We start from the raw sequence: 19,638 nt of genomic DNA, 5'->3' as shown, positions 1-19,638 counted from the left end.
AAGCTCTGGGGAGTCACTAGCAGGTGACAAGGAGCCAAGTACATGGTTTGGGAGCGCTGGGTGGAGGCAGCGTCTCCAGGCATAGCTGCAGGGCCATGGAGAAGGAGGGGTGCCTGTGGGCCTCTGGTCCCCCAGGGCAGGCGGGACACGCAGGTTCTCCTGCCTATTCCTCCTCTGCAAAGCCAGGTCCTCACCTGCCCCGGTACCCTCTGCCAGCCTGCACCCCCACATCCAAACCCCCAGCGCTGTCCCGTTCCCGGCAGGGCCCACCTGGGGTCTGGACACAGAGTCCCTACCTAGATCCAGAGTCCAAGTTCCCCGCGGGGACCTGCTGGTTCGGAGCTGCCTCCCCCAACCCCCACAGGCCCCCCAAGCCTGGTACCTATGGGCTGTAAGTAGATGTGCTTGCGGGCCAGGCCCGGCCTTCGGGCCGGCAGGGAGGCGTGGAAGGTCTGGAAGTCCTCGGGGGCCTCAGGGCGGCTGAGGAGCCAATCGAAGGCGGAGCGGATGAGCAGGGAGCAGAAGAGCGTCCTCTGGGGGTTGTAGGCCTCGGCCAGGAAGAGCCTCTCGGCAGGGGTGAAGGTGGCCACGTAGCGCTGCTGCAGGGTGGGATCAGTGGACACCAGCGCCTCCTTCAGGGCCCGTGGGCCGAAGCTGAACTCCTGGGCCGGCCTGCACTGCAGCATGGCGGGCCTGGCCTCTCCGGGCAGCCCCTGCTGTGGCCCATGGACACCCTTGGGGACAATCACCAGTTCTTCCAGAACCTTCTGCAGGCCGATGGGAACCACCGAAAGCTCCCCTCCAACAGGTGCTAGGCCAGCGTCCTGGGGCTCCCAGCTCTGCCCTGTGTGGGGTCTCCTTGAGACAGCAAGGGGCTGTGGCACGGACACATCCAGGCCTGGCGGCACCCTGGGGAGAAGGGGACAGCCCCCACTGAGCACATGCGCCCCTCCCACCCGGCAGGGAACAGAAGGACGTATGTCCTCCTCCTCTAGCCCCCAGCCCCTGTCTCCATGGAGACCCAGCACCCACTCCCCCACCCCACCTGCCCTCAGATGCCGGGGGAAGGGCCTCCCCAAGAAGAAACCCAGTCGTTCCTGTCCCTCTGTGCACCCCATCACCTGGGGCCCCGCAGCACCTCCTTGTGCCAACTGGAGGCCTTCCGGGCAGGTCCCCGCATGCCCGAGGACGGAAGCCTGCTCCCCGAGTCGCCCGGCCGGCCAGGAGCCCGCACAGCACCGGGCCCGGAGGGTTCCCCGCACATGCGAGGCATGGGCACACGTGCCAACCACAGAAAGCTATAAATAGGGTGATGGGGCCGAACCACAAAGAGCGCTTTAAGGGATGGAACCGACGGGGCGGGGAGAGCAGACACAGGGGAGGACAGATGGGCTGGGAGAAGGGGACAAAGTCCCTTCACAGATCGGCGTTCTCCTTGCGAGTCTGAGTGCGCACGCGAACATCCGAGCTCATGGGAGACGGGGCCCCTTCCCTGCACGGGCTCCCTGAAATGCTACCACGTTCCTGGTGGACGGCAGGCTCCCGTCTCCATCCAGAGCCGTGTGCCGTGGGCAGGGGAGCCTCGCAGAGCAGAGGGAGCTGACGACGGAGGAAGCCAGAAGACGAACGTGTAACAGAGCAGAGCAGGGGGTGGGGGTGGGGGGGATCAGAACGCAGAGGAGAACAACACTTGGCCCGCTCTCCGTTTAGAAAGTCAAGCCAGCGATGCAAAACCCCAAAACAGGAACGGGCCTTGTTTTGGGCGGAAGAATGGAGAAATGAGCCCACACCCCCTTTGGCTAACCCTGACTTAAAACATTCATCTGGAAAACACACACACAGGCACGTGTGTGCACAGACATCTGTGCAAACCCACACCAATATACACACGTATGCACCACGTGTCCTCTGGAATTCCCAAGTTTTCTTGGAACATATATCCATACAGATACCCTGGCCTGTTTTCCGGAGTTCCTGGAGGAGTCGGGGGCCGGCCGGGACGGAGAGCCCTCAGAGGCACATCTTTCCTTCTGCGTGTGTGTTTTAAGAACAGAGATCAGGCCTGATTCCGCACGCAAGCTTAGATCCTTTCAATTTTGTATATGATGAGCATTTCCCCAAGTCCTTCGACATTCTATGAAAAAAAGCCATTTTAGGGGGCGCCTGGCTGGCTCAGTTGGTTCAGTGTCCAACTGTTGATCTCAGGGTCAGGAGTCTGAGCCCCATGTTGGGCTCCACGCTCAGCGTGAGACTACTTTTTAAAGAAATGCTGTTTTGGGGGCGCCTGGGTGGCTCAGTGGGTTAAGCCGCTGCCTTCGGCTCAGATCATGATCTCAGGGTCCTGGGATTGAGCCCCGCATCGGGCTCTCTGCTCAGCGGGGAGCCTGCTTCCTCCTCTCTCTCTGCCTGCCTCTCTGCCTGCTTGTGATCTCCGTCTGTCAAATAAATAAATAAAATCTTAAAAAAAAAAAAAAAAAAAGAAATGCTGTTTTTTCCTGACTGCCCCTTCAAAATGCCGTAATGGACGTCTTGGTACACAGATCTGAGTTTCTGTCCTCAGTAGAGATTCCCAGAAGGCACCACATGTCTGTATGGCCCCACTGTTTTTCAGAACCGTCTTGCCAATGACCCTCGAGCTCGAAGGGGTCAGCAGCCAATACAACTTGCCGCTGAGTCCCACATGGGGCCGTCTCTGCTTGAACCCTGGGGGAGGTGGGACCGTTGCTACCCACGTTTCCAAGAGGGAGCAGACGATGTAGAGCGAGGTTCAAAAGAATTGTCCCTAGAGCCACCCAGCTGGGAACAGTCGGGGCGGGGGGGTGGGGGGTGGGCAGGAATGCACCTGTAGTGGGCTTCATCACCCAGAGCAGTGGGAGCCCCCATCACCCAGAGCCCCGGGAACCCCCATCACCTGAAGCCGCATCGCCCAGAATGGTGGGCGTCCCATCACCCAGAGAGGTGGGCCCCCATCAGCCGGAGCAGCAGAAGCCCCCATCACCCAGACCAGTGGGGACCCCACCTTCCCCACCGGACTCCAGCACAAAGCTGGCAATTTGCAACAAGGTATGGACATGTGGCTGCCTGGAGAAAGCATCAGCTGCATGAACACACAGACCAAATCACAGGGTCTGGGGAGGGACCCTCGCAGGCAGGCTCTCTATGGAGCCAGAAGGACCCAAGAGAAGGTCTGGCTTTCTGGAGGTGGCTGTGTTTGGGGGTGGGGGGAAGCACAGGGCGCACAGGGTCAGCTTCCCTCCTTCCTTTGTCCGTTCCATTGGACGGACAGTCCGTGAGCACCTGCTCACCCATGGGGCTTGGCCAACTCCCCCTGGACCAAACAGGCACAGGTCCCTGGGCTTCAGGAGCTTAAATTCCAGCGACGTAAGGCAGACAGTACAAGGTAGTAAAAGTGGATACCAGGTAGGGGGTGTTAAAAGAGGAAAAATGGCCCCGAGGAGAAAAGGCAGAGCTGTCTGGGGGCCCACTGAGAAGACGATGTCCCCAAAGCCTGGAAGTGGCCAGGGAAGGTCTGGGGCCTGTGTCCCAAGTGAAGGAGCAGGTGCAAAAGCCCCGTGGTAGCTTCAGGGGCAGCGAGACCGGTGTGGTGGGAGGAGGGATGGAGAGACAGGCGCGGATAAGGCCGTGCTGAGAGCTCTGGCCTCCCCCTGGGGGGGTGGGGGGGTGCTCCGTGTGCGCGTCTTGCCCACCTCCCCACCAGTGGGCCAGCACCATACTGTGCAGACGCTGGACCCTCTGGCCAGCTTTCCATGTGGGCTGTGAGCTCGTCGCCATCCAGGGCCCTGGGGGTCGGGGACAGAAGGGCGCTCAGGAGACCCTGGTTGAGGGAGTCCTCTGACTTTCAACCCTATGGGCCTCAGTGTCCTCCTGGGCAGGAGGGAGAAGACACCATCCCAGGCGGGGGACGGGGGGCTGCCTTGAGCCCCGACACCATGCACACTCACGGTTTATTTCTGGACATGGGTGCCCTGACCCTGTTCCTCCGCCCTTGCCTCTCCCCACACCTTCCACTCACAAGCGTTCTTGGGGCACCCGGTAAGACTGTGACACATTCCCGCCAGCTGTAACCACCCCCAGTCATTCCCTTGCTGCCCCAGCCGGCTTGGGATCCTTCCATCATTGACAGCAGTCTAAAAACTAGCTCTCGGGGCAGCCCGGCTTTCCTGGACGCTTGGGAGGGCCTGTGTCAAGGGCAGATGGAAGCAGCCCCAGTCGGCAACCCGCCCCCCTGCCAAGTCCACACCCTGAGCTCCCCAGGACCTCCATCCTGTAAACCCCAAGCTCAGTTTTTGACCCAACACCTCACGAGGACCCACAACTACCCAAAACGTAGCTGCCAGTATTCACCCACTATATAAGCCGAGGAGACAGAGGCCAGAGAGGGGAAGCCACCTGCCCAGGGATGCACAGCTCCATGGCTGTGGAGGAGGCTCTCCTGCCTCCCGCGACAGCGCCCCTCACTCTGGGCCTCATTTCCAGGTCCTCCTCCCCCCCCTGCAGGGGCTATCGTGTCAGTGTGCTTGTCCACATCCCCCGCGCCACACTCCGCTCTGGGGTCCATGGCCCGGACGCCCCCCAGCCCAGGCACAGCCCCAGGAAATCAAGAATGCCTCCTCTGTACCGAACATCCAACAGCCCTGCCACATCGGTCCCTGGTGGGAATCGGACCCAAACTGTAAATCTCGGGCTCAGTTCTGCCGTCCCCACAGAACCCAGTCCCGTGGCACGGGAAAGGCCCAAAAGGCGCGTCTGGGAGCCTCAGGCACAGACCCGGGTGGCAGAGTTTGGGGAGACGTGGCCAGCAGTTCCGAAGGAGGCTGGCCACACCCTGTGCGCAGCCCGTGATGCCTCCTGGGGCTTCGCCACGCAGACAGACCACGGGGATCCCCAGGAGCTCTGGCACACGTGGGCTACAGCCGCCGACAGCAACCGCCTCTGAACTTAGAACCGAGACACGTGTCAAACACAAGGACAAAGTTCTGCCACCTTCAGCACACACCCCCACACATGGCATCACGTGGCCCCTGGAGAAGCCCGCCTATGTGTGAGGAAACAGCCCATTAGGCCTCAGCTTTGTTGCGAGAACAGTTTTGGCCTCGTGGATCCCGCGTAGGGTGTCCAGGATCTACTGAGAACCATGGTCTTCTCCCCGAACCTCCTTCCCTGAGACTCCTGCACACCCGCCGGCAACTACATGGGGGGGGGTGGGGCTGGCGCCAGCCGGCGAAACCCCATGCACCCTGTCCTGGCACCGGCCCCAGCCCCACCGGCCACTGGGGGCCCAAAGAGCCTGGGAGGAACAGCCACACTGGTCTCAGACGCGCTCAGGCTGGCAGGTCACTGGGACCTGAGGCTCCAGCTTGGGCACAAGTCTGTTGGAGTCCCTCTGTCTTTCCGTGCTGGTCCCGGCTGTGCCACCCTCTGGCATGCTCCTCTGCGTGTGGGTGAGTGCAGCAGGACACGGGGCGCGGGACACACCTGACCTCCTCCTGCATCGTCCCACGGGAGCCTCTCTGATGTGCGATGTCGCGGGCACTGTGACGGTCCCTGGGCCTCAGACGGAGCCACATGGCTGGATGGCAGCCAGCCCGTGTCTCTGAGCCATGCCTCACGATGGAGCCCGAGCTCCTATGTGCTGACTGCGTCCCCAAAGCAGGGAACGTTGAACTGTGGACACGGGGTGGGACGTGTCCTCTCCTGAGGGCAGGGATGACTCTGCACGGCCCTTCCACACTGGGGCCTTGGCCACGCTATTCAGCCGACCCCTCCGAACCTCTAGGGTGCCCATGTCCCCTGTCCCAGACTCTGCTTTGCTGGAAGGACAGGCTGCCCAACCGCACAGCACTGCGCCCTTGTCCCCGTCAGACTGGACAGAGGCCCGAGCCTCTGTGCAAGAAACACTCTGATTCTTGTTATTCTGAATACGCTCGGCACAACAGCCCAGCAGCTGCAGAGAGCCCTTTAGGAGCCCGGGGCCCAGTCCTCGGGGGTCTAGAGCAGCTCCACGCAAAAGGCACAGTGACGGCTTCGTGCTGCTCCGAGGGCTTCCGTTTGCCGAGGGGGTAACCCAGGGCTTAGAGCAGAGGGGCGAAGGTCCGGGAGTGGGACCCGGGTCTCCTGCTGCGGCTCCCTTCAACGGTGAGCCCTGAGCCCTAGCCTAGACTCGGGACGCCCTCCCTTTCCCTTCCCTGTCCAGACGCCAGCCATGCGCCTAACTTCGGTGTCTCTCCTGCTGCCTTGTTTTCCTGGGGCTGTAACAGCGCACTGAGCCTCCCTGCCCAGGAGCACGGGGGTCCCTGAGGCCCCTCCGAAGGAGCAGGAGGGGAGGAGCCCTGCGTGGGGTGAGCTTCTCGGGGTCCCTCCCACCCCATGGTTGAGGGGGCTCCATGCCCTCTTTCCCTCGCCCTGGACTCTGCTGCTGCCTGTCTGCTTCCAGCACCTGGGCCATGCTGTCCTGGGCTGCCAATGGCCCTGTCCCTCCCCAGACCCCTGCACGGTGGAGTGTCTCCTCTACGGGGCTGGCTGGGAAGTCCGGCTCTGGCACAGAGCTCGGAGCACCAACCCTGCACCAAACCACCCTGGCACGCTGTCCCGACACTCCCCGGGGCCGTGCGGGGAGCTCCGTTTCCCTGCAGCCAAGAGAAGGTATGACCGCCCCCAGGGCGTCCTCAGGGCTCATGCAACCGGACCCGTGCTGCACCGCAGCCCATTCAGCCCAGACACTGCGACCTTCGCTCTGGCCCCCGTGGGGTCCCCATACCCCCAGGCTTCCCATCCCCCATGTGATGCCCATGACCTTCGCACCTCATCCCTACCTTGCAGCCCCGCATCCTCGGGAACTGGCACAAGCAGTGCGACGGAGGGCAGCATGGACACCTGTCATGGGGTCCCCGTGGGACGTCAGCACTGGGGCAGAGACTAACTAGGGTGGTACCCCAGGGAAAGTGTGATGGGGTCGCCAGGCAGAAGCGGGGCTGCTCGCTGCTGCCGTCTGAACCCCGCGCCGTCCACCAGCGGGCAGAAGGCTGATTGGAGCTCCCGGGCCCCAGGCATGGCTGCTGACCTCCACGAAGCTCGGGCAGAGCATGCCTGGGACTCCCCGCCGCTCCCAGAAACACATGGGAGAGGGCAGGGGGTGGAGCCTGAGCTCCTGGACCCAAACAGGTGAGGCAGGTAAGACCCCAGGTGAGGCAGGTAAGCCCACACAGTCCAGGGAAGGCCCTAGGTGAGGCAGGTAAGCCTGCACTCAGGCAGCAGTTACCCCAGTAATGTGGGGTAAAACTCCAGGATATGACACACATGCCCCTCAGAACTCCCCCTGGATTTGGCGGTCCTCCTATAAGAATGGAATGACTTTCCAGGACTTTTCTGGGCCAGGCACGCTGAGCGCTCTGCACATGTACCCTCATTTCAGCATCTCAACGAGCCTGAGCTCTGTTGTCCCCATTTTATGGACAAAAAGCCGAGAGCAACCTCAGTGCAGAGCGGGGAATGTTCTAGATTCGGTGGAACCAGCCCTGATGGCCACCCGAGGCCCCGTGGACTTGGGTGTGCCTTAGGGGCTTCCGCCATTTGCCCCCAAAGAACTTTAACCGAGGACCGGTCCCGTCTGGAGGATTTTGCAAAGACTTCCCAGCAAGCCCTGGGAGGCATACGAATCATCCTGAGCCATGGGGCCGGTGGTCAACCATCTAGACTTGGTACTCGGGCAGCCGGGCCAGGGAAAGTCCTTTCCCATCTGAGCTCTTTTCCCACCTGCAGGACGGAGACGCCAAAGGTCCTGGCTCCACAGGGCAGGGCGTGGGAACAGCCCCTCGGCTGGGTCGCCTGCTGAGCACCGGCTGGAGGGGGCTTCCGTGACAGTCCCCTGAAACTCAGTATGTGTACCCCTGCACCTCCCTAGATACACTGAATGTCCCCTCCAGGGGGTGGGCCAGGGGCTGGATGACGTGGTCACCTCCTGTAATCCTTATGCCAACCCAGTGGGCAGGAAGCCCTGTCATCCCATTTTACAGATGGAGACATGGAGGCTCAGGGAGTCCCAGAAACGGACACTGAGTTCCGTGCGGTTCCTGAGGTGCGTCACGTCATCTCGTCCCAAGCCCCAGTCCTCATCCTGACCTCACGCAGCTCCCGACGCCACCCGGCACGGTCGCGGTGGTCTTCCTCCCGGGTCTCTGTGTTCTCTTCCGGAACATTCCGCCCCACCCCCGTGGCCTTGGCTCCTGCTCCGTGGCTCATGAAGCCCTGACTGTGCACGGTGCACGGACCCCTCTCTCTCTCCCCTGCTCACCCCGGTCCAGTCTGCAGTTCATATGACGATTGTGCGCAGCGGAGCCCGGTTTCCTGCTCACCATCCCTCCCAACCCCCCAACCTCCCTCCCTCCGTGTCATAAACCCACGCGGGGACTCGAGTGCTCTGGGAGGCGTCTGGATCAGAGCCTGGGACGTAGCAGATGGTCAGTGAGTATGTGCTGGATGGAGAAACCCTTTATGCCGTCAGAGAGAAGGCTACCTCTTTCGTTCGTGTCCGACTGAGGTCCCGTAGTCCCCCAAACACCTGTCAGCACCACCTCTGAGCTGGACCAGGAGGGAGTGAAGACTTGGTCCAGGCTTCCGGGCCCGTCGGGGCCCCTGATCTGGGACGCTGATGGCACGGATGCAGCCTGTGGCTTGGGGCCAAGTCCCCGGGCTGACCCTCAGAGCCCTCAGGCCACCTGCCCTGGAAGCGTCAGGTTGGGGATCCCTAAGATATCCCCCGAAGGGTGGGTGAGAGCCACAGAGGCTCCCGAGGCAGCCCACCTCCACAGGAACAGGAGCACCCCACCCATCACTGCTTCAGTGAGCAGGAAGGAGCGCCCCGGCCTAGTCTGGAGTCCTGGGGGCTTCCCCGTGCGTGTCCGCAGGGCCATGCTCCACGCCCAGATGAGGAAGACGGGGCTCATCCCTCTTTCGCACATGGGCCAGATGGCGCAGCAGGAACTGCCAGCGGGAGGAAATATGAGCTCTGGGGCACGGAGTCTGAGACCCGTTTAGGACACCTTGGCCATGGTGAGGAGAGGTGGGGGGACGCTGGGTTTGGAGCACGAGCCGGCATGCTGTGGACGCGTCCCTCTCCTGACACCCTCGCCAGCACCCCTTCCTGGCCGCGTGGCCAGGACGGACCAGGAACAAGATCGTGGTGGGGGGGAGGCGGGTGTTGGCGCGGCCGGTGGCCCAGAGGGGAGGGCCGTCCAGGAGGGAGGATGGGGAGGGGGCCTCCGGGCCGGGTTCTCAGGTTTCTGGGGCCTTCCCTGGACGAAGCGGTCCGATCAAGTAGTGGTAAGGAGTGAAGGGTAACTGGCAGGGGGGCAAACGGGGGGCCCTACCATTCTTTCAGGAGATGTGGTGTGACGGGGAATGAGACCAGAGGAGCTCGGGAGTGCAGACAGAGAATGCTCTAGAATGGGGTCTGGGAGATGCTGGGGGAGGGGCCAGGGCTGATGCCTGCGCTGTGGGGGCCGGAGGTGCCCTCACCCCCTGGCGATGGTCCCTTCAACCGTACAGAGAGCCCACACCAGATCCTGGCATGCCATTAAAGACCAGGGAGAACAACCTTCTCGCCGTTTACAGGAGCAGCCTTGCCCGCGGCACTCAGAGCCTGTCCCAGTCCGGACGCTGGAGGTGTGGGGGAGGGTGTCTGCACAGCTGGGGAGAGACCCCGAGGACAGCCCTGGCACGAGGTTCCCATAGGGTGAAGGGTGAGGTCCCCTTCTGGCGTCAGGGGACTCCTGGGGCCCCAGAGGGCCCCTGCCTCAGGACCCCACACCTGTCTCGGCTACAAATGTGCCCCACCTTGAGCTCCCCAAACCAAGACACGCCAGGATGCCTGGGGCTCCCTCCCTGCTGTGCCTCCCCGGGGGTCCCTGCCCCAGCCCCACAGCCCCAGGTTATCAGGCCTCCCCACTGACAGCACACGGACCTCCTGGTCCCGAGTCCGCTTGCGCAGCCATCTGCCTGCCATCACCCAGGAAAGCACGGGAGTAGGCCAGGCAGGGTGTGTGGGGCCATGCAGCCCATCCCCCCATCTGTGGGGCCCAGACAGACCCACCAATTCAAGCAACCACTGTCCTGAGTCCCAACCACACTGGGCACTGGCTTGGGACCCCAAAAGCTCAGTGAACAGGTGAGGCCGGGGAGCGGGCACCCCAGGCTCCCAAATGTCACCTGGATGGCCGGGAAGCCTCTCCCGCCTCCTGGCCCCTGTAGTTGGGGGAGAAGCTTCCCCACAGACTTCCGGGAGGTGAGGTGCTCCTCCCCACTGCTTTGCCCTGCCAGGCGCCGCCAACTCCCATGAGGTCCCTCTGTCCCTTCCCCAAGGGTCCTACCTGGGGTTGATGGCTGGGGGAGCCGGCCAGAGGGAGAGACAGAGGCGCTCTGTTCTCAAGGCCCCTGAGCGGGAGGCCCCCTTCTCTCCCGCAGCCAGGGCATCCGGGCTCCTGTGGGGCACCCACAGCCAGCAGCCGTGAGAGCGGCGCCCGGCTCTGCCCAGGGCCAGCGGTGAGTGTGGACCCGGCCCCGCACGGCAGCCCCGTGGCAGGAGCGGGCTCCACGTGCAGGGGGAGGCCCCGTCTGAAGGCTGGCCTTACCGCTCCGGCTCCGGTCTGGCCCCCAAGCTGCCCTGTTTCCGGAAACCTCTATGCTAAGGGCTCCCTTTGAGCCAAGTGTCGCCCTGCTCTGGACCGCCGGCCCCCGGGCCCTCCCCAGCCGCCCACCCGTCTGCCTGGCCTCAGTCTGGACAAACAAGTGCCCCCACGGATGGCTGAGGGATTTGTCATCATGGGCGTCTGTTGCTTAAACCATAAGAAATGATGTGACAACAAACGTCCATTGTAGCAGATTTGGAAAACTCTGAAAAAGCGAGAAAAACAAAGAAGACCCTGTCGTGTAACCCTCGCGAGGTCGTCTCTCGACTTGCTGCCGGACATCCTTCACAGGATCCTTTTGCTCCATGTCCGAACCTATTCCTTGGGGGTCCGCGTCCCACGTCCGGCCCCGCGGGCGGCGCCCTCCCCGACAACGAGTGGAAACGGGCGACCCCACCTGGGTGCGTGGTATTTCGTGGATGAGTCACCTGGTTTGGGATGTTTAGTTTTTTTTTCCCAGGTTCCTCGCTATTTTACGAGTGCACCGTCTGTGCTGATCTTACTTCCGTACATCTTTGCGGCCCGTGTGTCCAACTCTCTCCCCCTCGGGATAAATGCCCACAAACAGAGTCTGGCTCACTGGGCTACACATTGGACGCACGACCGGGTTCTCCCCGTGGGGGTCAGAGACCCAGGAGCCACACACCTCCCCGTCCGCGCCCTCCGCGCTGCCCCCGGGACACACTGGCCGCGGAGCTCAGACCACTCCAGTGATGTCTCCTCATTAGAGCCGGTTCTCAGAACAGGCAGTGATGTCAAAGTCCAGCTCCAGGCTCACTGCCATCCTCTGGCCCGGGCAGACAGGGTCTGGGGAACCGCCTGCATCTCCCTGCACCTGCTCCCTGGGAGGGGTTGGGTAGAGGCCCGTCTGCAGCCTCAGAATGGGAATAAGGTCTTTGTAGAAGGAATTAAAGTAAGAACTTGAAGAGGAGATCATCCTGGATCGGAGTGGCCCTAGATTCGACGGCAGGTGTCCTTCTCAGTGACAGAAGACGACACAGGAAGGCCATGTCGTGGTGACCCCCACGGCCAACACGCAGGGTGTGACCACAAGCATGGGAGGCCGGGGCCGCGGGAAGAACCCTCCCCCAGAGTGTCTAGAAAGAGCACGGCCCTGCGACCCCTTGACTGGGGCTTCCGGCCTCCAGGACGGAGAGCATGGGTCTTGGCTGTTTCCCAGCCCTGTGGTCTGTGGGACTCGTCGTAGCCTCAGGAAGCTGATCCCGGGCTGCAAATAGGAAACCCGTCCACGGGGCTGTTGCCGGGGCCAGGAAGCACTTCGTCTCGGCACCGAGAACGCGGCAGCCGTCATCCAGCCAAGCTCAGACAGCGGCGGCGTGCCAGGTGCTGGGCGGGGGGGCGGGCCACCCTTCTGTCCGCTGGCAGCAGACACGGCAAGGGCCGACAGAGCACTGTGGTCGGCGCTGGCGAGCCTGTGCAGCGTGAGGGGGCGAGTGGCCTTGCTCGGGGGCACGGGGGTCCTGCCGGCCAGGGGGGCTGCAGGTCAGAGTGGTGGGGCCTCTGGGGAAAGGACCATCCGAGGGACTAGGGAGATGAAGGGCTCAGGAAGGGGAGCAGGGCGGCATGGGGGTGGGTGGGGGTGGTCAGGGGCCTTGGAACAAAGGCAAGGGGGCCGACAGCCTGGCACCTGGCACGGACGTTCGTGTCTCCCACTAGGTCCCCTGGGAGCCGTGCGGGGGAGGCGGGAACATGAGGCCCGGGCTGTGGGAGGATCTCACCCTGCTGCTCAGTGGGACCTGGGGTCGGCTCGAATGGAGCAGGGATGTGGACTCGGGGCCTCCCCGCCCGTGCCCCAGCCCCCCCCCCCCCCCCCCCCGGCCTCCAGTCCCAGCAGGGCTCCTGGAGTGAGCTGTGGTCCCTGGAAAGTGAAGCTCAGCCCCCGCCCACCCGCCAGCCTAGAACCGCACCCTGGGCTCCCAGGCACTCCCAGCTCCCGGAGCTGCAGCTCCTCACCTCCAGCTCTGGAGGCCACGGGTTGGTGGGGGGGTGGGCGTCGGACAGAAGCCCTTGGCGTTGGAGGTGGGAGAGATGGGAGTGAGGGGCAGAGCAGGGCTGGAGCTGCCAGAAGGGCCCAGCCTGGGAGGGCCACCTCCGAGCTCGGATCAATATCCCTTTGAGCCAGGCTCACAAAGTCCTTGTGCCCCCAGAGAGCAGCCAGGCACCGAGGGGCCGCCCCAACACACCACACAAGGAGGGCCCTCCCCATGGGCTCGGCCAAGCCTGAGGGGGCAGTGGGGGTCCAGGAGGGCTGCTCTGGCTAACGTCCCCTCCACCTGTGTCTGCCTCCCTCTGGGGCATCCCCTTGCCTCTCCTGGTTTGGGGAGGTCAGGGGACCAGAGAGAGTCCCCCCACTCTTCTCAGAGACACAGAGACACTGGGTGGTCAGGAGGCTGGGACACCCTCTCTGGGGGAGGCAGCCCCGTGTCCTGGGGACATCAGTCCCCGTCAGGGTCACCTGGACTCCAGAAGTGGCTCACTTGGGCCCCAGGGATCATAGCTCCTGCTCTGGGCCCCAGCAGCCGCTGGCGTAACAGCTCCATCCTCAGGGTCCAGCTGAGCCTGCGCAGGCCCAGCACTGGAGGAGGAGCTCAGTCAGGGAAGGTGGCAGGGGAGGGGTCCTGAGTGGGGCCAGACACTACTGGGCTGCAGGGGTTCAGTAAAGCCGGTGTCACAGCGTCTTCCACCAGCCAGAGCAGGGAGGGCAGCCGGAATGAGGTGTACAGTTGCACAGCCCCCTTTCCTGGCAAGGCCGTGAGCACCCCCCACCTGCCACATCCACACCCCGGCCCCGGAGCTACAGCGGCTGGAAGTGGGTGCCAAGGACACGGGCACGCTCCCTGAGTGTCAGGAAGTCCCACCTGGAGCCGGGGTCTCCCAGACAGGCCTGCTGGGTGCAGTGCACACCCGCCCCACTAGGATAGGAGGGCCGGAGCAGCAGGAGCTGGAGCCCCAGGCAGCGGTGGGGTCCGACCCGTCTGAGCCCCAAGCTCTGAGCCTGTTCTGGGAGCTCCTGGTGGGGCAGCCCCGGGGCCACGATCACCCCTCCTTCAGGGGCACACCCAAGCCTCCCGCCATGCCCTCTCCCCACAGCATCTCCCAACCCAGGAGACGCTCCCTCATCCCCACGGTCACCGGGGAGCCTCTGGTCAACTCCCAGGGGATCTCCTGACCGGCCCTAGCCCCAGCCAGACTGCCCAACCTGACCTGGGGGATGGCCCAGGCCTCCCCGCAGCCCCCTCCAGGCCACGCGCCCCACAGAGGCCTCTGAAGAAGTCCCCTTGCTCTCCAAGTCCAGGCTTCCCCCTGGAGCCCCTCGGCCCGCCATGTCCCACACGTGCTCTGTGTGTCCCAGACGCTACCCTCTTTCTGCCTCTGGGGTCCCTCTGCCTAGAAGGCATCCCGCAGCCCTCACCTGGGGTTCCCAAACTGGGACGGAGCCCCTCCCCGTGCAGGTGCCCTCCCCGCCTGCTCCAGGCTGCCTCCTTCCCTCCCAGCCCACGTGCAGGCCCTTGCGGGGCAGCACCTTCCACCGGGAGCCCCCAGCCCCCCTTGGCAGGGGCGACGCCCACTCCACCATGAGCCCGAGCGCGACTTCTTCCCAGAAGCCCTCCTCACGCGCGCCTCACCTGGTTCAGCGGTGGTCCTTGGTGCGGAATGGCGCGCTGTGGGCTGGGACGCCCAGGCCACCTCTGTCGCGCTCCCGTCCGTGTCCTACGAAGCACTCAGACGAGGCGGGTGCGCGGCCGAGCCTTGTGGCCCATCAGCCCCGCCCCTGCACATGGCCGGTCCGCACGTGGCACGCCCAGCGCACGGGCTCGGACACACCAGCCTCCATCCGCACACGTGCACAGGGCACGCCCGGCCGCGCCCACCTGCGGGCAGCCCCGCCCGAGCCCTCTCTGCCCTCCCCCCACACACAGGTCACACACGCGCTGCCGGGCTGCCGCTCGCTCATGCCATCCCCGCCACCCTCACTGCAACAGGCGCCCAAGCTGCTGTTTGCCGCCTCTGCCTGCTGGCGTGTTTGCCAAGCAGTTTCCATGGCGACACATCTTGGCTCTGACGGGAACAGACGAGTGCAGGGAAGACTGTCTCCACAGAGGGGACGAGGCTCAAGGTCTCTGCCCTCAGGCTCCCAGGCAGGCAAGGGGGGTGTGGTTCGCTGTGGAGACAGCCCCCCCCAGACCCTGAACCAGGCTTGCACACAGATTTTCCTCTTGCTACATACTGCGGGCTGACTTTGGTCACTCAGTCCTTCAACAAATCTCCCATGCAGTACCTGGGCGTGGGCCTGGCTCCCAAAGGACTTGGTGTGGTGTCCTGAGGCTGGACTATTGTTCCCACTGGCCCGCTGAAGACGCATCCCACGCAGGTGAGCAGCTCTGGGAGCACCAAGGCCCAGTCTCCCCCTACCCCCTGGAAGCCGGCTCAAGGGGCTAAGGGTTAGGGCTCCCCCTCTGTGGAAGATCAACCCCAAAGCCGCCCCAATTCTCCAGCCCTCCCTGAATCACCCTTGTGCCCTTTGCAGAAACTCCTGTCGGGAGGTGGAGCCCATATCCCACCTTGAATCTGAGCCTGTCTCGCGACATGGTTGGGCCAGTAAGGGTGACGGACGAGACACTGTGGCACTGCGGAGCTCAGGTCCCCGGGGAGGTGTGTGCCTGGCCCTGCTCTCTGTGAGCTGGAGGGATCACATGAGAGCAAGCCCGGGCTGGCCTGCTGGAAGGTTCGAGAGCACAGGGGGCCTGGGCCATTCCCGTTGAGACCACCTGGGAACAGCTAGCCCCCAGCCAACTCACTGGCGGAGCCCAGATGCAGGAGAGCAAGCCTAGAGAAGCAGCAATGCCTGTGGGGCACCCCGCAGACCCTTTAGACACAATCAAACGTTATCATTTCAAGTCACTGGCTAGAGAGCTTGTTACACAGCAGGAGCTAACTGATACACCCCTTCCCCAGGGCCCCAACCAGCAGCCGCCAATCTCCCACAGTCAGCACATGGTGAGAGCCCTAAACGCCCCCCACCCCCAGGCTGCTAAGGACCAGCCCCGAGTGTGTGGGCAGGACCCAGACCTACCAGGGGCCAGCCCCCTGCCTCCCAGGAGCCCACGGCACACAGAGGAAGGCTTTATTCCTCCCAGCTCCCAGGTGGAAGAGGGTGGAGGACATGCCTGAGGCCATGGCCACAGGATCCGGCTGGATCAGAGCTTTCATTCTCTGAGTTTTCCTCTCCAAGGGCCCACGACCCGTGACTCCCACAGTGGGGTCAGAGGGCAGAAGTCAGAGCCAGTTCTCGCTCTAAACTTGAAAACCTGAAGGACTACGCTCTTCGGGTGGGGATGGGTCAGAATCACACCTGCCCCCCGATCCTGCTGGGAACCCCAGGGAGCTGCACCCACAGTGACCTCAGACCCAGGGCCACGGTACGTGGGTGGGGCTCCCAGGTTCGAGCTGTGAGTGTGGGTTGGGGGCGGTCCCCACTGAGCTCCTCCCTAGAAAAGTTCCCCTTTACCCTAGGCCTCCAGGTGTTGGAGAACCAGGGACGAGCACACGGTTAGCGGCCAACAACAGGTGGAAACGAGGAGCCACAGGCAGGCACGGAGACAGACTTGGATCCTGGGATTGTCCCACCTTGTGGCAGATCCCAGCTGGCTGGCCCCAGTCACTCTCCCCCCACCGCCATGCTCCCCAGAGTGCGGCGCTGTTGGGCATGACCACGGGACTGAAGCTGGGCCAGGGAACATGCGTGGGGACGTGGGCCTTCCACACCCAGCCCACGAAGCCACTCCTGTTTGATCGTTCATGCTCTCCTCTTTTCTGTATGCCTGGCAGGACCCAAACCCACAGGAGCCTTAGGAGCTGTAGGCTGGTGATAAGGCACCAGAACAGAGGGGCCTGGGACCCCTTTCACCATCGGGAGGAAAGCCGCCGAGAACAGAAACGCTCTGTGGGCAGCAAGGGAACCTGTATTTCAGCCGTGCCCCCTTAAGGTGCGGGATAAGCCGCTATTGTCACTACGACTAGTGTAGGTAGACCCAGGCCATAAAACAATGGAGCTTGCTGTGTTCAAAGACAAAAAGGCAAGCTTGAAAGTACCAGCACACAGCAGAAGCTCTATGAAGTGACGACAGATTTTCCAAAAAGCACAGAGAGAACGGAACACAGAGAAATCAAAAAAGACAGGATATGTGAAGGGAAAAGTGAGATCACAGGTATTTACTGGCGTTCTAGGAAAAGTGAGAGATAATACGGAGCAGGGACAACATCCAAAACGACAGGTGAGAATTTGCCAGAACTAATGGAAGAAAATCTAGATTCAAGAATCCCAGTGAATCCCAAGAATTAAAACAAAACAAAACAAAACAAAAAACAACAACAACAACAAAAACCCCTCACCTACATGATAGTAAAATTGCAGAAAACCAAAGACAAGGAGACAAGTGCTAAGAGAAGTCACAGAGAAAAGACAGCAGTGAGATGGACAGGGAGCTCTTGGCCGTGGCAGCGGGAGACGGGGACTGTGCAACGTGCTCAGTGGACTGCCACGTGCTGGCAGAAAACAGTTGTCTGCTTAGAGTCTTGGTGTCAGTGTACCCTCAGAAGGACAGGCACAGGATGACATCTTAGGACTAAGCGAGACAGGGATGGTCATCACCCGCCTCTCCTGCAGTGCTGGCTGTCCACGCAGGCTCCTGGGCCCCCCGCAGACCACCTGCTGAAGCTGAAAAGGAGAGGCCCAGAGATGGAGCCACCGCCCATGACTCCCATAGTCTCCTGTGGGTGATTCTCCAGGAGAATAAGGCAGGGCTCTGTAGGAGATCGTGCAGGACAGCCTGATGGGCGCCTGGCCCAAAAGGCCTTGTGTGCAGCCTGCTGGCAACGGGGAGCCATGGCCGGTTCTGGGCAGGGAAGGGACAATGGCCAGGTTTAGACAGCTCACTCTGCAGCCAGGGAGAACAGATTGGAGGGAGGGAAGGCCAGTGGAAGGAGACCCATGAGGAAGTGGCTGCAGGAACCCACAGAGAGGCAGCAGACACAGGGAAGTGTTAGGATGTGTACAGTGTCCTCTCCCTGTCCCAGGGCAGCTGACCCCGTGGGCAGTGGACATGCAGGTCCAGGGCTCAGAGAGAAGCCTGGGCAGAAGCGTGAGGGTGGTGTGTGAAGCCAGGGGAAGGAGGTGGGCAGAGCAGGAGAGCAGGCCAATCCACATGACCTTGGGGACACAACAGTTAAAGAGGAAGGAGCAAGGCAAGAAACTAACACATCCACCCCCCCCTCGCTGTGAGCGACACACCATGTTGTCCCCACCGGCTCTCCGCACTCCGGGGCGGCCCACACAGAACTCAGGGGAGACAGGGTGCCACCCAGGACACGGCAGCCCGTGAGTGGCGAAGCCAGGACTTGACCCCCGTCGTGGGCAGGTGGAAAGCACTGGGCCTGCACCGTGATTGCAAAGCCTGCCCGGGACGGCTGCGGTGGCTTCCCACCGAGCAGGCTCCCAGAGCAGCTGACCTTGCTGTCCGCACCTCTCTCTCTCCCTCCGGAAGTCTCTGGGGCCTTCATCTGGGGGAGGACAGGGCAGTGGTTATGAATGCTTTCTCTGCATCTGAATTTTCTCCTTTAGCCTGTGGGCAGCCTAGCTTACATTAGTTTTCAAAGGCTAACCCAGCCTTGCACGCCCGGGATGGGTCCCACCAGGTGGCAGCAGCAGTGGCGCTGTTTTCCTACATCATGGGATTCGAAGTGCTAGTGCTTTGACACCTGCCGCCTCTGTTCACCGCATCCTGGTCTCCTGTGCTTTCCTGGAGCCTCTGTGGAACTTGGGAGTCAGGTGATGCCTCACCAGACAAGCATTCTGGCGCTCCTTTCCTCCGAGTGTCTGCCAAGCTCACCAGCGCACCCATCCCGGGCCCCCTGCTGTTTCGGAAAGCTATGAACTACTGACTCCGTTTCCTTATCAGAAACAGGCCTACGGAAATCCTCCGTTTCTTTCTGGGTGAGTTTTGGCAGATTGTGTCTTTCAAGGGATCGACCTGTCTCATCGAGGTCAAGTCTGTGGCACGAACCTGCTCGCAGGACCCCGTTACCGTTATTCCCGGCGGGTTTCCCGTGTCTGCGGCACCTGCAGTGAGCGCCCCACTTTGATTTCGGGGGTTAGTCCCTTGCATATCCTCTTTTCAATTCCTCTTACTGATCTCTACAAAGGATCAGCTTTTGGCTTAGGTGATTTCCTCTACTCCTTTCCTGGTTTCAGTTTCACTGATCTCGGCTCCAATTTTGACTCCTCTTTTCTTTCTGCTTTGGATTTATTCTGTTCTTTTTCTACTCATCAAAGGTAGAACCTATTGATTTGAGACGCTCATTTCCTAATCTCTGCGCTCAAGGCTGTAACCTTCCCTCTGAGCACTCTGCTTCATCCCACAAACTGCCATAAGTTGTATTTTTACTTTCTTTTCATTAAAAACGTTTCTAAATTTCTCTTGGGAGTTCTTTCTTGACCAGGCCAGCTGCTTCAGAACTCCAGGACACTTATCTGTGGGAGGCAAAGGGGAGATTCTCCATTTCACAGATGAGAAAATGGGTTCCTAGAGGTAGAGACGTGCCCAAGGTCCCATGACCTGGAGGCGGCAGAGCTGGCCCCGGTGTAGCCATATAGCCCCTAGGCACCAGCCCGGGTCCCGACTCCCTGCCACGCTACCAGCAGCTCTCCCTGCCCAGCCGGCTGACACAGCAAGCTGTCAGTCACTACGAGTATATGGTGATCTTGGGGGTTCAGAGGCTGGAGGCCTGGCCTTGGTCCAACCCGGGGTCACAATCACAGGGGGCTGGAATCCAGGGCCGGACATGCTCCAGCCTGAGCTGTTGGCTGATGTCTAGGCATCCCTGGGGTACAGTGGGTCCAAGTGGAGACGCCCCA

General features: G+C 62.1%; 1 protein-coding gene across 3 annotated transcripts in view; it reads right to left on the bottom strand.

Moving 5' to 3' along the window:
• Positions 1-14,752, bottom strand: part of AMZ1 (archaelysin family metallopeptidase 1) — a 32,623-nt gene extending 17,871 nt beyond the window's left edge. For 2 of the 3 annotated variants that reach the window (XM_032326956.1, XM_032326958.1), the window contains exons 1-2: positions 14,351-14,752; positions 383-909 (exon numbers count right to left, since the gene is read on the bottom strand). In XM_032326956.1, the coding sequence (XP_032182847.1) occupies positions 383-686 (304 nt within the window). In that variant the 5' untranslated portion in view covers positions 687-909; positions 14,351-14,752. Of the gene's footprint in view, positions 1-382; positions 910-1,138; positions 1,209-14,350 lie in introns of those variants that run through there. The other variant, XM_032326957.1, reaches the window with a different exon arrangement.
• Positions 14,753-19,638: the final 4,886 nt, after the last annotated feature.

This window comes from Mustela erminea, chromosome 20 (assembly GCF_009829155.1).
Source record: "Mustela erminea isolate mMusErm1 chromosome 20, mMusErm1.Pri, whole genome shotgun sequence".
NCBI classification, from domain to species: domain Eukaryota; kingdom Metazoa; phylum Chordata; class Mammalia; order Carnivora; family Mustelidae; genus Mustela; species Mustela erminea.
Note: the sequence above shows the minus strand (reverse complement) of the source record. Positions and strands in the feature narration are given on the sequence as shown.